The sequence below is a fragment of the Colobus angolensis genome, unplaced genomic scaffold (assembly GCF_000951035.1).
Source record: "Colobus angolensis palliatus isolate OR3802 unplaced genomic scaffold, Cang.pa_1.0 Scaffold83, whole genome shotgun sequence".
NCBI classification, from domain to species: domain Eukaryota; kingdom Metazoa; phylum Chordata; class Mammalia; order Primates; family Cercopithecidae; genus Colobus; species Colobus angolensis.
The window spans coordinates 2,343,944-2,359,362 of NW_012122154.1; the positions used below are offsets into that span (position 1 = coordinate 2,343,944).

The 15,419-nt window shown below is 40.4% G+C and overlaps 2 protein-coding genes across 2 annotated transcripts; both read left to right on the forward strand.

Moving 5' to 3' along the window:
- Window positions 1-4,201: 4,201 nt before the first annotated feature.
- On the forward strand, window positions 4,202-5,076 carry LOC105503069 (keratin-associated protein 2-1). Its single transcript, XM_011929802.1, has one exon. It carries the CDS (start codon window positions 4,261-4,263, stop codon window positions 4,645-4,647), a length of 387 nt encoding a protein of 128 aa, XP_011785192.1. The 5' UTR covers window positions 4,202-4,260; the 3' UTR covers window positions 4,648-5,076.
- Window positions 5,077-9,373: 4,297 nt separating this feature from the next.
- Window positions 9,374-9,980, forward strand: LOC105503068 (keratin-associated protein 2-1). Its single transcript, XM_011929801.1, has one exon. It carries the CDS (start codon window positions 9,432-9,434, stop codon window positions 9,816-9,818), a length of 387 nt encoding a protein of 128 aa, XP_011785191.1. The 5' UTR covers window positions 9,374-9,431; the 3' UTR covers window positions 9,819-9,980.
- Window positions 9,981-15,419: the final 5,439 nt, after the last annotated feature.

The window sequence follows — 15,419 nt, forward strand, 5'->3', positions numbered from 1 at the left end:
GACAAAAAAGAGAGACAAAAAGGAAGAGATAAGGGATTAAATAAAAAGTGAAGAGAGGAGGCAAGGCGATGAATAGGAAGAAGAGTGAAGAGGAAGATGATGGAGATGATGAGGAAGACAGAAGAGGAAAAGAGAGAGGCACTAGGATTCCTGGTACAAGTATTTGAAGATGTTACAGGAGAGCTGGACTAGTCCTCAGATTACCCACATGGCTAGGAAGTGTGTGCACATCAGGCAGTCTGCTGCCTGTCCTTTGCCCATCTCTACAGATCCATGTCTCACTGCTCCCCACTAAGATTCACTTCAAGCAACACTGACCTTATAGTTATTAAACATTTGCCGTTCCAAATGTTTTGCTTTTCCTCATGTTCTTTCACTTATCTGTTCTTTCACACACTTTCTCTTCACCTTCACCACCTACTTTGAGTCATTTCCAAGATTCAATTCAGTCTTCTCCAGTAGTCCTGTCCCAAACCCTGTATCACACAAACACATGTGCAAATGCATACACACCTGTGCGCTTGCACACATATGCATGAGTGCACGCACGCGTGCACACACACACAGGTTAGGAGCTCTCAGCAAGTTCCAGTAGCTTACCTCCGTCCCCATAAGGCATTGTATTGAGATTATATGGTTTTTTTTTGGCCTCCAAGGAGGGGATCACAGTTTATTTTGGCTTCCAATACTGAGCTCAACATTTAATACATATCTAGTATTTAATTTCTGCTTGTTTAGTTATCAAAATAAATTAAAAGGAAATTGTCTTTACCACAAGAATTTTAAAAGGTAGGTATTTATTTAAAGCAAAAATTTCGGCATTGGTGTAACTTAACCTCTCTGACTCTAGTTTCCCATCCGCAAAATGGGAAAAACAACGTTTACCAACGTAGATTGTTGGGAAAGTTAAATAACTTTTATAACTTTTTATGACTGCAAGATGCCCTGGCACATAAATACCCAGTACCATTCATTTATATTCCTGTGGTGCATTTGGACATCACTGTATTGAACAGGATCAAAAGATGTGCTATCTACTACATACCAAATCATTGAGAATGGGAACAAATTCAGGGGAAGGCTTTACTAATCACAATTAAATTGTAATTTTTTTTTTCAGGATAGTCCACTTCTACTGGCAGCAATAGATTTTCTAATAAATATAATGAAGAAGGCAAAAAAAAAAAAAAAGAAAACACAACAACTTGGCATCAGATTAAGGCTGTCTCAGAATGAAAATGATCTTTAAAAATTCATTCTACAAGTCCACAGGAATGAGTCCTAGATTATAGGATTTATGAATAGGAGTGCAGCATCGGAAAAAAGAAGGACTGAGCAAAATGTAAGTATCTGGTGGTTAGACTCTTCCTTTCACATTGAACCATCCAAGGGAATTAAACAACTCAAAACTGTAATAGACCCCAAAAGATTACTTTGCCTTCCCTGACTTTAGGCAGATGAATATCTAAAAAACTCAGATGAATTTTTTAAAAAAATTCTAGCAACAAATTCCACCAGTCCCCTGATCATTTAGTTTTTCTATCTCTCCCAACTAAACTATTTTCTCTTTTCTAATTGTATCTAATTAATTATATTCCTCTCTCTGTCTTCCACATTTGCATGGGTTTTATGATAAGCCGGCCTCTGAAGAACACCAGGCACTGAAGACTCTGCCCATTTTACAGATGAGGAAACCTGGCTAAGGTAAGTCATTTACAACTGCAAAGAGGTGGAGAAAGGATTGGAATCCTTCTTTATCTTCTCCATTCTCCTCCTGCCCTTTGCCCATCGATCTTCCCCATCCCGTCCCTGACTCTTATGATTGGAGGATATTTTTAAGATTATTTCTGAGAATGAAGTCCTTAAGGAATGTATATTCTAATTTCAGAGTTTTAATACATTTCCTAACATCTAGTGGCTCCCAGACTAGTTCCTAACAAAATACAATTCATAAAACTATTAAGAAGAGGGCATGGCCCACCATCACAAAGGGTCACCAACACTACATTCTTTATCTATCCAACTACAAAAATCTCAGAAGTTATTTTCACTGTGCTTAAGATTTATTTGTTTCCATCCTGGTGATTATGTACTTGAAGAATGTGTGTAACTTGAATAATATGACTAAAAAGTCCATGTGGTAAAGACCAGGGACACACCTCTTGCCCAATAGCTTAGGACTATTAACGTGCTACAGCAAGGGACACCACATGGCTGAGGACCACAGGGCATCCTCCCAAACAAAGGAGGAGAAATGTTATTATAAAATGTTGAGGAATGGTGGGGTAAAATTACATGATATAGTGTTTTCATAAGCTCAGGGAAAAACAGGGCTGTGTATAAAAAATAATTAACACCAGATGTGGTCTGTGAAACAGACTTATGGTCCTCTTTTGTTGGAAGCTGTATAGTTGAGAAATGGGGAATGTTGTGTCTGAAAGTCAATTGTCTGAAATTCTGCACCTGGTTTGGGTACTGAGGTTGCTTCTCTGTCCAAATGACTTAGATCCTGTCCAGGCAAGAGTGGAATGTTTGCTTCTTACTGATATGGCTTGGAAGAGCAAGGTTTCTGACAGCCTATAATTTTAGAAAAAAGTATTCCTTCGTACTGCGTTCTTTTGTTAACAAAAGCAGTGGATTTATAGACATATTTCTCTTTTTACTTTGGCATCTCTGTATACATTCCGAAACAAAGAACAGTATGCTATACCATGTATCAAGTGAGTACTTATTTTATTTCACTAAAGGGAATAAAAATTTTTAATAACAACTGCTACATGTTGTCTATTTTGAGTGACTCCAAGTTGGAAAAAGACTAGGAGACATCACCAGTGTTTCTACTCCACAGAAGACCTGTGGTATTGCTAAAGATTTGCCACTCTTTGATCCATGTGACTTTGGAGGAATTCATTTTGTAAATCTGGTCTTCCAAAAACTGTGATGGACTATGATGGATCATAGACTCAAAGGCCTTCAAAGATGAGGGATATGGTAGACCAAAGGTGTATTCTTAAAAAGAGCAAACAAAACAAAACACACCTCAGAGGTAAATTTGCGCTGAAGACCATCAGCATTCCTTGGACAATGTTATCTTTAATCTACCTTCCAACTCTAAATGTATTTTCTGTATTCCTGTTCGTCTTCACTATGGCTGGAAAAGACAAAGCTATTTTATTGGCCACCAGCTCAACTAATTCCTCTTGTCTTTTTCATAATGCCACCTTACCACCTCATAAGCAAACAAAACCCTCAGCCAACAAACTAAAGCAGCTGTGACAGAAAGATAACTGATTCCTTTGTAGATATTGTCCATAGATTTTGAAGTATGTAATACAAAGTGCATATGTCAAAGCAAGAAAGCAAGAAATAGCCAATTTCAATTTTATTTCTAAGACAATAATCATGGAAGGGCATTCAGAAAGGCACAGAATGAATGAAATACCCACTTACTTTTATCTTCTTGTTTCCAGAAAAGTTCTTTCCCTTTAATTGCTTGATTTATCTTTGTCTTGCCTTACTAAAATTTGTGACTGCTATGTGATAGGAAACTACTTGAAAGTTATTTTTCTTTCCTTTCCCTCTCTACCCCCAAATAGTACAGCATCATCTACACAGTGTCTCATAAGTGTTAATGAGTTATAAACCAACTCAGATTACTAAAATAAAATCAGTCTAACAGCTTTGGTGATGATTTTCTTACAAACAAGGTTAGGCACTGTGTCATCAAACACCGGGCCATGCTTTCCATAGCAGAATCAATACACATCTGCTCTTATGAGCCACTTTGGTTTTTTAGAAATTCTTACTTGATCTCAATGCCAATCAGAAACCTGGCCTGTGACTCATGAACTTTCCAGTCTTATGCTTATGCTCACGGATGGCAGCAAACAAGAGGAAAGTGTGATGGTGGCAACGCTGGATTCTTCAAACTTGCACCTTCTCACATGGCATGACCTGGAAGCTGACAGATGAGCAATTGTTCTGATGATACACATCACCAGGTATTCAGTTCAAGGGAAAAAGCAGACAGGTAGAAATCAAAGCATCCTTTAGTGATTTAGGGATCGCTGCCTCAGCAGTTAAATCCAGAGTTCTCATTTCAACGGGCAGCTACAACTCCAGGAAATGACCTCCTGTCCTGCGGGTCATCAGTACCTGGCCAGGGTATATAAAGGGCCCAGAGGGGCACGAGGACATTCACACCTGAGAACACCCAGCTCCTCTCAACAGCCCACCCCACACCAGTCTCAGACAACCACCATGACCGGCTCCTGCTGTGGCTCCACCTTCTCCTCCCTGAGCTACGGGGGAGGCTGCTGCCAGCCCTGCTGCTACCGCGACCCCTGCTGCTGCCGCCCCGTGACCTACCAGACCACCGTGTGCCGCCCCGTGACCTGCGTGTCCCGCTGCACGCGTCCCATCTGCGAGCCCTGCCGCCGCCCGGTGTGCTGCGACCCCTGCTCCCTGCAGGAAGGCTGCTGCCGCCCCATCACCTGCTGCCCCACGTCGTGCACGGCTGTGGTCTGCAGGCCCTGCTGCTGGGCCACCACCTGCTGCCAGCCTGTGTCTGTGCAGTCCCCCTGCTGCCGGCCCCCCTGCGGCCAGCCGACGCCTTGCAGCACCACCTGCAGGACCTTCTCCTGCTGAGACCCCACCCCTCCCCTCAACGCACGAAACATTCCCAGGTGCACAGAATCATGTGCAGACTCTTCCACCCCTTCTGGATCAGATGAGAGACTCCACCTTTGCAGCCTAGCTGATCCTCAAGCACGAATTCAACAATAACAGCCTGTTTCCCCACATAATTATGCAGCTAATCCTGGCTCTCCCTGACAATCTTGAGAAAAATTCCAGCTTTCATCATTTGAATTCCTGGCTTGAAAACAAAAACAAAAACAAAAACGAGTAAATAAAAATCAAAGCTCCTCTTGAATAGAACTCTGTCTCACTGGCTCATCACCCTTTTTTCTATTATTTCAAGGTTCTCAGATGATATTTTTTTTCTTCCAGGATAATACCATTTGTGTGCTGTATTTTTGCCTGTAAAATTAAAATAAAATTTTATTTCTGGGGAAGTAAACACATTTCTTTTTATTTATTGTTTATCACTCTTCAAAAGCTCATATTTAGCTTACATTACAGCACACGGAATCAGAATGAAAGGAAGGATTTTCTAAGGGCCATTTTTGAGCTTTAGAATACGAACAACTCAGGTGGAAGGTCTATAATTTTAATGGCATTTCAAATAAATCTGATCATCTCATGTGATTCGCCTTCATATTTCTAGTCACAGGTTTTATGGTGATGCTGAGGAAATGGTGAGACTACAGTAGGTCTCTGTAAACATAAACTTGACTTATGAATAATTCACACACATGATAAGGGAGAGGAAGTCTAAGTTAAGTTACAGCCCCATTTGTTCACCAATGTAGAAAACTGTGCAGTAATTGATGTCAAACAGGACCTGGGAATCCCTAGCCACTGAACATCCCATGCTGGAGGAACCACTATCCCAAATTCTCCATGGTTCCCATCAGCACCATCACGGCCAGTTCTACTTCCAGTGGAGTGGCTGCTGCTGAGAAGACAGGGAGAAATGAAGCCTTGGTTGTCATCATCCTGGTTTTGAGCTCCACATTCATCTTACATTTAAACAACACCAATGCAGTTGAAATGGTGATAACGTTAATCCATACTGCATATATTGTTGATATTGTTAAATACTTGTAGGTTGGTAAGGAAAGCTAACCACTATCATTTCCCTGAGAAATATGTTTTTAGTTCCTAGCATCTGACAGAAAAGAGGTTTCTTTGATTGTTCGGCATGTATTCCTGGGCATATCTACCTGCCCATTGAAAGAAGTGAGGCAAGGGAAGCTTTGTGAGGGCAGAGGTCTTCATTTTTTTTTAATTTAAATTTATTTTAAGTTCAGGGGTACATGTGCAGGTTTGTTATATAGGTAAACTGTGTGTCACAGGGTTTTGGTATACAGATTATTTCATCACCCAGGTAATAAGCATAGTAACAGTTGGCCAGGTGCAGTGGCTCATGCCTGTAATCCCAGCACTTTGGGAGGCTGAAGTGGGTAGGTCACTTGAGGCCAGGAATTCAAGACCAGCCGGGCCAACATGGTGAAACCCTGTCTCTACTAAATATACAAAAATTAGCTGGGCATGGTGGCATGTGCCTGTAATCCAAGCTACTCAGGAGGCTGAGTCAGGAGAATCACTTGAACCTGGGAGGCAGAGGCTTCGGTGAGCCAAGATTGCACCACTGCACTCCTGCCTGGGTGACAGAGTGAGACTCTGTCTCAAAAAATTAATTAATTAATTAAATTAAACAAAAGCATAGTAACAGACAGGTGGTTTTTTCATCCTCACCCTCTTCCCACCATCCACCCTCAAGTAGGCCTCAGTATCTGTTGTTCCCTTCTTTGTGTCCATATGTATTCAATGTTTAGATACCACTTATAAGTGAGAACATGTGGTATCTGGTTTTCTGTATCTGCATTAGTTCGCTTAGGATAATGGCCTCCAGCTTCATCCACATTGCTACAAAGGACATAATTTCCTTTTTTTATGGCTGTGTACTATTCTGTGATGTATGTGTACCATATTTTCTTTATCCAGTCCACCCTTAATGGGTATTTAGGTTGATTTCATATTTTTGCTACTTTGAACAGTGCTGCAATAAACGTATGCATGTACGTGTCTTTATGGTAGAATGATTTCTATTCCTCTGGGTCCATACCCAATAATGGGATTGCTGGGTTGGATGGCAATTCTGTTTTAAATACTTTCAGAAATTGCCAAACTGTTTGCCACAATGGCTGAGCTAATTTACATTGAGGGCCAGGATCTTGACTAACTTTGTTCACTACTAGATTCCCACTGACCTGCACAATATTTGGCACATTGAGTATAATCAAAAATGATGTGTTGAATGATGAATAAATAAGTTCTAAGGGAATTGGTTAGAAGAGAGAAAAACATCATCGTTCCATCCCAACTCTCAACTCATCATGCTGGATGTGCATATTCTTAACATAAAACAATAAACCAATCATGAAGAAAGATCTTTTTTCTGGAAATATGGTAAAAGTTTCTCAACAAGAAGACTGTTATATTCAAAACCTTTACATTTTCAGTATGTGCACAACGGAGTTTTATCTTTGTTAACGGTTTGGTAATCAACCAATGGATAGGCTCATAAGTCTAATTTCTTTCTATATATTCTGTTTTCTTTTCTTTTTTTTTTTTGGAGACAGAGTCTTGCTCTGTTGCCCAGGTTGAAGTGCAGTGGCACAATCTCTGCTCACTTCAAGCTCCGCTTCCCGGGTTCATACCATTCTTCTGCCTCAGCCTTGTGAGTAGTTGGGACTACAGGTGCCCGCCATCATGCCCAGCTAATTTTTTGTATTTTTAGTAGAGACGGGGTTTCACCATGTTAACCAGGATGGTCTCGATCTCCTGACCTCGCGATGCACCTGCCACAGCTTCCCAAAGTGCTGGGATTATAGGCGTGAGCCACTGCGCCCAGCCTCTTTGTATATATTCTTGATCACTGTTTCCAAAATTTGCTAAGTACATCTGTTTTTCTCCTCTCAGAGATTTTCTTTTTAGCCTTCTAGAGACCTCCGTATTTAAAAGTGTTTTCTCAAATGGAGAATGCCTTGTTTCCCCCCCAAAGTTATCGCTATTATTGAATCTCATTTATTTCCACAGTCACCCCATTCTCTGGTTGGCCAAAGTGGCTTGGTGCAGATCTGGATAAGCCTGTAAGAAACCATGCAAGAAGTGTGATCAATAAGAAGGCTTATACTTGAAACTTCAACTTCAGATCTGTTAGGTTGGTGCAAAAGTAACTGCAGCTTTTGCCATTGAAATTAATGCTAAAAACCGCAATTACTTTTTGCACCAACCTAATAGAACAGACTTAGTTGTAAAGGAAAAGGTCAGGACCAAGCAAATTAAGAGGCAAAGACTAAAAAGTGATTGAGTGACATAATCTGCCTACAAGTCATGACAATTTGAAACAATTAAAAATGACAATTGGTTCCATAAGCAGAAATGAGCCCCAGCATAGCACACAGGGAGACGTTGAAGACACTGAGGTATGGGCCGGATGAGGCCTGAGAACACATTCAACTGGGATCAGTACTGAAGGGTTCTGTTATACTGCAAGACTGCAGCCTTCATCTACATAGACTTGTTTGACTTCCTCACTATTTTGCTTTGTTCACAACACCCCATGATCATTCAATTACGCCCAACTATGACACTATCTCCTTAGGGTATGTTTTGACAGTTTCAGAAGGCTGAATAGAAGGTAATTCTCCCCATTCCTAAGGCTATTGGTAAGACAGAGAGTCCTTTCAGCCGACTCTAAAAAATTAGCCATATCACAAATAACAACTGTTTTCAAAGTAAATACACTGTAAAAGTTCCTAAATAAAATAGACATTCTTTAATATCTGGGAATGTGGTACCTACAATCCATTCTTTAGCTACAGTGAGTTATTCAGCTTTTGGGGCTGACAAATAATGTTCCCACAGATATTTCTGGAGTGAGTATTGGCTCCAACACTTACTAGGTACATGACCTTGGGTAAGTCACTTATCTGGTTCCTTCTGTGTGAAATGAGAAATAAACAGTATCTACATCCTAAGAATGTTATGAAGATTAGATTAATACGTGTATTTTTTAATATGCTGCTTGGAACATAGTTAGAACTTAATGATACTGGCTATCATGAAGATTACAGTGAAATTTACCTTGGTCTGGAAAGATACAACCATAGAAATCAATGAACATATCTCTAAGACAAAAACCACTGGATGATGGAAACCTACTAAAATGCATTCTTGTACCTCCAAAAAGAGGACTGGAAAATTCTTTTTTTACTGAGAAATTCTGATTTTTAAACTATCCCTGTAGTATTATCCTCAACTTGTTTTGCCCAGGAAGCTTAGCAGTGGCAAAGAATGCTAACAACTTGAGGTGTACTTCACTTCAACTGCTAGCAAGTAACCCTCAGAGCATGCAGAGCATGACAGCTACTTTGTGCTATCAAAACAGCAACTGGCAAAAGCATCACTGAATTATAACGATAATTGGAGACTTTGAAGTTAGGGTCATTAAATTCATATTTGAACCATAAATAGCAAAATATAATGGGTCTATACTAAATAAGGAAAACAAATAGACTTTTATGTGTACCTGAGTATCTAAACAATGTCTAGAAAACTTACTAATCTGCTGGTGTTATTTCAGGAAGAATAAGTGAAAACAAGGAAATGACCTCGTGTCCTGGGGGTCATCAGCTCCCAGCCAGGGTATATAAAGGGCCCGGAGCTGGAGGAGGACATTCACACCTGAGAACATCCAGCTCCTCTCAACAGCCCACCCCACACCAGCCTCAGACACCACCATGACCGGCTCCTGCTGCGGCTCCACCTTCTCCTCCCTGAGCTACGGGGGAGGCTGCTGCCAGCCCTGCTGCTACCGCGACCCCTGCTGCTGCCGCCCCGTGACCTACCAGACCACCGTGTGCCGCCCCGTGACCTGCGTGTCCCGCTGCACGCGTCCCATCTGCGAGCCCTGCCGCCGCCCGGTGTGCTGCGACCCCTGCTCCCTGCAGGAAGGCTGCTGCCGCCCCATCACCTGCTGCCCCACGTCGTGCACGGCTGTGGTCTGCAGGCCCTGCTGCTGGGCCACCACCTGCTGCCAGCCTGTGTCTGTGCAGTCCCCCTGCTGCCGGCCCCCCTGCGGCCAGCCGACGCCTTGCAGCACCACCTGCAGGACCTTCTCCTGCTGAGCAGCCCGTTATCACGAAGGGCCCTTCAGAAGATGGCCATGACCATCCCGCTGCCCCTCAGGGCATCACCGCAGAGCAATACATGTTTCCTTGAGAAGCCCATTTCTCATCTCTTCATACTAGCTCACACTATGCACTGAAGACACCTTTTCAGACCAACTACAGATGAAAAATACTCTCTTTTCCTAGGACTCCAGTCTAACTCCCATATCACGTTGTCTGCTTTCTAATAAAACTCAATATTCTTAGCATAGAAATCATGGTCTTTGTGATATTTCCTTCTGGTAGATTGCACCTCTCTTTTGTCTAGAGATACTCAAAGCAAGATACAGAATAATCCTCTTACATAGTTCTCATAACTGAAGTCTGAGTAGTTTTCTTATAATCATTGTAAATGGCATTTGTGGAGCACAGCCGAGTCAGGAAGATGAGTACAACTATGTCTTTATCATGTGTACAGAGTCACTTGTGCCCAGAATTCTAGGCATGCATCGAACACCTGAGAAATGTTCTGTAACAAGAAACACCCCGGGAGGCTGCACCTGGGTTGAAACTTATATTCCCAGCCTAATGGTCTGTTTACTGATCCAACACCTGTTGGAACATCATAGAATACCCAGGGTGTTAGAGGTGGAAGAAGCCTTAGGCAACCTCTGGCCAATTACCTCTCTTTTAAAAGTTAAAAAAACATGAGTAATGTAAGAGTAAATTAGTTACTTACTAATGTAATTATAATCATAAAAGTTTAGAAAAGACCCTGGAGAATGCATGTTTCCTGCATTTAGACCTTAAGTCAAACACTTCTTCTTAGTATGGTGAGAGACATGTTAATCACAAAATGGTTGTATATTTTACGACTTTATTTTACACTTCAATAGCCACACACACATACACACACCCCCTAGGAATACACCTAACCAAGGAAGTGAAAAATCTCTACAGAGAAAACTACAGAACATGACTTAAAGAAATGATAGGTGACACAAACAAATGGAAAAACATCCCATGCCAATGGACTGGAAGAATCAATGTCATTAAAATGGCCACACTGCCCAAAGCAATCTACAGATTCAATGCTGTTTTTATCAAGCTACCAATCTCATTTTTCACAGAACCAGAAAAAAAACTATTCTGAAATTCATATGGAACCAAAAAGAGCCCAAATAGCCAAAGCAATCCTAAATAAAAAGAAATCTGGAGGCATCACATTACCTGACTTCAAACTATGCTATAAGACTACAGTAAACAAAACAGCATGGTACTGGTACAAAAACGGAAGGTTGTAAAATATAAAGTGGCATAGACAAAAGGAACAGAATAGAGAACCCAGAAATAAAGTCACACTCATACAACAATCTAATCTTTGATAACATTAACAAAAATAAGCAATGAGGATAGGACTCCCTATTCGATAAGTGGTGCTGAGATAGCTGGCTAGCTCTATGCAGAGGATTGAAACTAGACCCCGACCTTTCACCATATAGAAAAATTAACTCAAGATGGATTAAAAATTTAAATGTAAGACCTCAAACTGTAAAAACCCTAGGAGAAAAATCTAGAAAACATCATTCTGAGCATCAATCTTCAGAAAGAATTTATGACTAAGTCCTCAAAAGCAATTGTAACAAACACAAAAATTGACAAGTGGGATCTAATTAAACTAAAGAGTTTCTGCACAGTAAATGAAACTATCAACACAGTAAATAGACAACCTACAGAATGAGAGAAAATATTCACAAACTGTGCATCCAATAAAGGCCTAATATCCAGAATCTATAAGGAACTTAAACAACTGAACAAGCAAAAAACAAATAACCCCATTAAAAAGTGGACAAAGGACTTGAACAATCACTTCTCAAAGCAAGACATACAAGCAGCCAACAAACATGTGAAAAAATGCTCCACATCATTATTCATCAAAGAAGTGCAAATCAAAACCACAATGAGATACCATCTTGCACCAGTCAGAATGGCTATTATTAAAAAGCTCAGTAATTGAAGCCCCATAGTTTCAGAATAAAGAAAAAAATAGTAAAAAAACAACAGATGCTGACAAGGCTGTCGAGAGGAGAGAATGCTTATATGCTGTTGATGGGAATGTAGATTAGTTCAGCCACTATGGAAAGCAACGTGGAGATTTCTCAAGAACTTAAAATAGAACTATCATTTGCCCCAGCAATCCCTTTACTTGGTCTGTAGCCAAAAGAAAACTACTCATTCTACCAAAAAGACACATGCACTTGCATGTTTGTCACAGTACAATTCACAATAGCAAAGACATGGAATCAACCTAGGTTCCCATCAGTGGTGGACTGGATAGAGAAAATGTGGTACACATACACCATGGAGTACAACTCAGCCATAAAAAACAATGAACTCGTGTCCTTCACAGTAACACGGATGCAGCTGGGGGCCATTATCCTAAGCAAATTAACCCAGGAACAGAAAACCAAATGCCATATGCTCTCACTGACAAATGGGAATTAAACATCGGGTACTCATTGACCTAATGATGGCAACAATAGACCTCAGGGACTACTAGAGCAGGGAGAGAGGGAGGGAGACAAGGGTTGAAAAACTATTGGGTACTACACTCAGTCCTGGGTGACAGGATCAATCATACCCCAAACCTCAGCATCACACAATATACCCACATAACAAACTGGTGCATCACACAATGTACCCCCTGAATCTAAAGGAAAAGTTGAAATAATGAAAAAAAATTGTTCATAATGTTATTGTTAAATGATAATGTGAAATAAAGCTCTAGAGTCTATTACACAAAATCTGTTGTCCACCACCACGAGAAGTCTATCTAAATCAATTTGAAGGCCTTTTTTTTTTTTTTTAAGGATGCTTCTCTAAGACCCCATTCTGTATTGCATGGGCTGTGGGGTTCTCAGTAGGGGTCTTGTTGTTGAACAGTGTCCTGACAGATGTGCCGCCTGTCAGTTCAACAATAGCCTGACTCCCTTAACAGAGGTAAGTACTCAATGAGAAGGTGCTCTATTTCTTGCTTCCAGGTGCTTTTATTTTATTTCATGCTATTAATGGAACTCACCACTGAATAATGTTATTTCATGCGTATTCTTTGGTGACTGAGCAGAGAACCGATCATTTGCCATAACAAATATGTTGGTCTTTGTTCTAAACTTAAAGTTTAGAATTTAAAAAGTACCAATGTAACATGACCTTTTACTATATACTTATACATATATATGTGATTATGTGTATGTATATATACACATACAGGTATATATGTACGTATATATACATATATATGTATATACGTACTATATATTTACTCTATATATAGTAAAAGGTCATGTTACTATATATGTGTATATATGTATAAATATATATATTTACTATATGTTTAAAAATATATTTACTATATATACTATATATTTAAATATATATATATATTATATATATAAAATATATATATTTTAGACAATAAGTACCAGACACTGTTGTTCTTAGCACTTGACAAATATTAGCTCATGTAATCCTTACGACAGTTCTGATATGAACTATTATTATGGCCCAAGGACACACAGCCAGTAAGCAGCAGAGCTTTAAATGAGCATTGTCCAGTTTCAGAATAAGTGGGGTCAGAAAATAGGATGTGACTTGCCACCAGTTTCAAACCACAGAGCTGTCTGTGCTCTCACAACTCTGGGGCATGAATAACTGATGCATGACCCATAATTTCTCTGCCTGCAAATGAAGTTTGGCTATGGGGTGTGGATAAGTGTCTTAGAGTGAATAAACATCAGAAAGGTTTACTCAATGATACACAGACTATTTTTTTTTTTGGATCTTTACAAAGGGGAGAGACAGATGTCTTTGGAAGGAACTTGGGTTCGAAGTTTGTGCAGTAGAGAAATGAGTCTTGTTAATGTGATGATTTAAGTCTTCCAAAGAGGCTCCCATTGCATAAAATGTGATTACCATGAAGACTCCACAGCAGCATGAAAATAAATTATGACATAATATGTCTTGAAAAGAGCAGAATATACAACTTTTTACCTAGTTACCTCTGGTTATCGCTTTGAAAAACAAAAATCCCATGTCCATGAACAAAGAAAAGAATGTAAAACAAGAGAGTCAAAGGTCTCTAGTGATGAGATTCTGCCTGATAGCTCCTTCTTCTGTTTCGCTAATTGTGACTATGGGTTCAGTCAATTTACATTCCTTTTAAAGTTTTGAAATTATGCTTGAAATTCCATTTGGGGAGCTTTAGATGTTGGGGTCCAAAGCACATTCTTTCAAATAAAGAAAATGATCCTGAAGTGATTCAAAACCCTGTCTGGTGACTAACAGGAGGAATAAAGCTGGAAGGTAATGGGACTGTTTCCCCCTTGCAGTTCCTAAACTGCCTCTGGCAACACTTCCTGAAGAAGCCCATCCATCACGCTTTCAGCAGTGCCACAGCAGAACACTGGGCAGCCTCCCAACGTGTCTCTGCTGAACAGTGTACTGGATATGTGTGCAACATTGGTTGAAAACCCCTTTCTTTTCACTTGCTAGTCATAGCACTTATGTCAAGGTATATGTATATATATATTATTTTGAGATGGAGTCTCACTTTGTAGCCCAAGCTGGAGTTCTGTGGCCTGATCTCAGCTCACTGCAACCTCCGCCTCTGGGGCTCAAGTGATTCTCGTTCCCCAGCCTCCTGCATAGCTAGGACTACAGGCACCCGCCACCACACCTGGCTAATTTTTTGTATTTTATTAGAGTTGAGGTTTCACCATATTGCCCAGGGCGGTCTTGAACTCCTGAACTCAGGTGATCTGCCTGCCTCGGCTTCCCCAAGTGTTGAGATTACAGGCATGAGCCACTGCACCCGGCCATCAAGGTATATTAAGAAAAATTTCCCATTACAGAATTCTTCATTACATGCACAAGAAAGGCAAGGCTAAAAAATGACATGTTTCAGAGATAAAAATCAGCACCTTATGACCAGAAGAACCAGAGTTGCACAGAACCATGTACTAGAGAAAAGAACACATGCAAGGCAGTCTTGGAGGTATTATTCCAATACTTAGTGGCTTGCAAAAATTTTTGTCTGTCCTGTAAAACTAGATGAGCTACTATCCTATTCAAGGCCTATGTATCCCACTATTTCAAGTGATAAACATATTCCCAAGCAGACTACATGGGAGGTCTTGTCTAACATTCGTGTGATTCACTTTTCACATGTAGGCGCTTTCAATGACTTGAGTCCCCTGCTGGGGTCAGGATAGGCTCTACTCAGTGTTCTATGTACTCCTCTATGTTTATAATTTCTTTTAAAAACTGAAAATTTTTTAGACCATTTTGTCCAGATTTGATCCAGTGCTATCTACTCAAAATAAGCATCGAGAGCTACTATCACCTCAAATGACGATGAGTTCTTAGATTTTCCCACCGTGTAGGTACATCCATACAACAAGAGCTCTTTAATGAGATAATGAGTGTGTCACAAGCAACCATTAGTCAAAACAGAATTCTACTTAATTGGCCAAAAGGTAAACGAAAAGGGTCACCTGCACCCGGCCAGGGTATATAAAGGGCCCGGAGCTGGAGGAGGACATTCACACCTAAGAACATCCA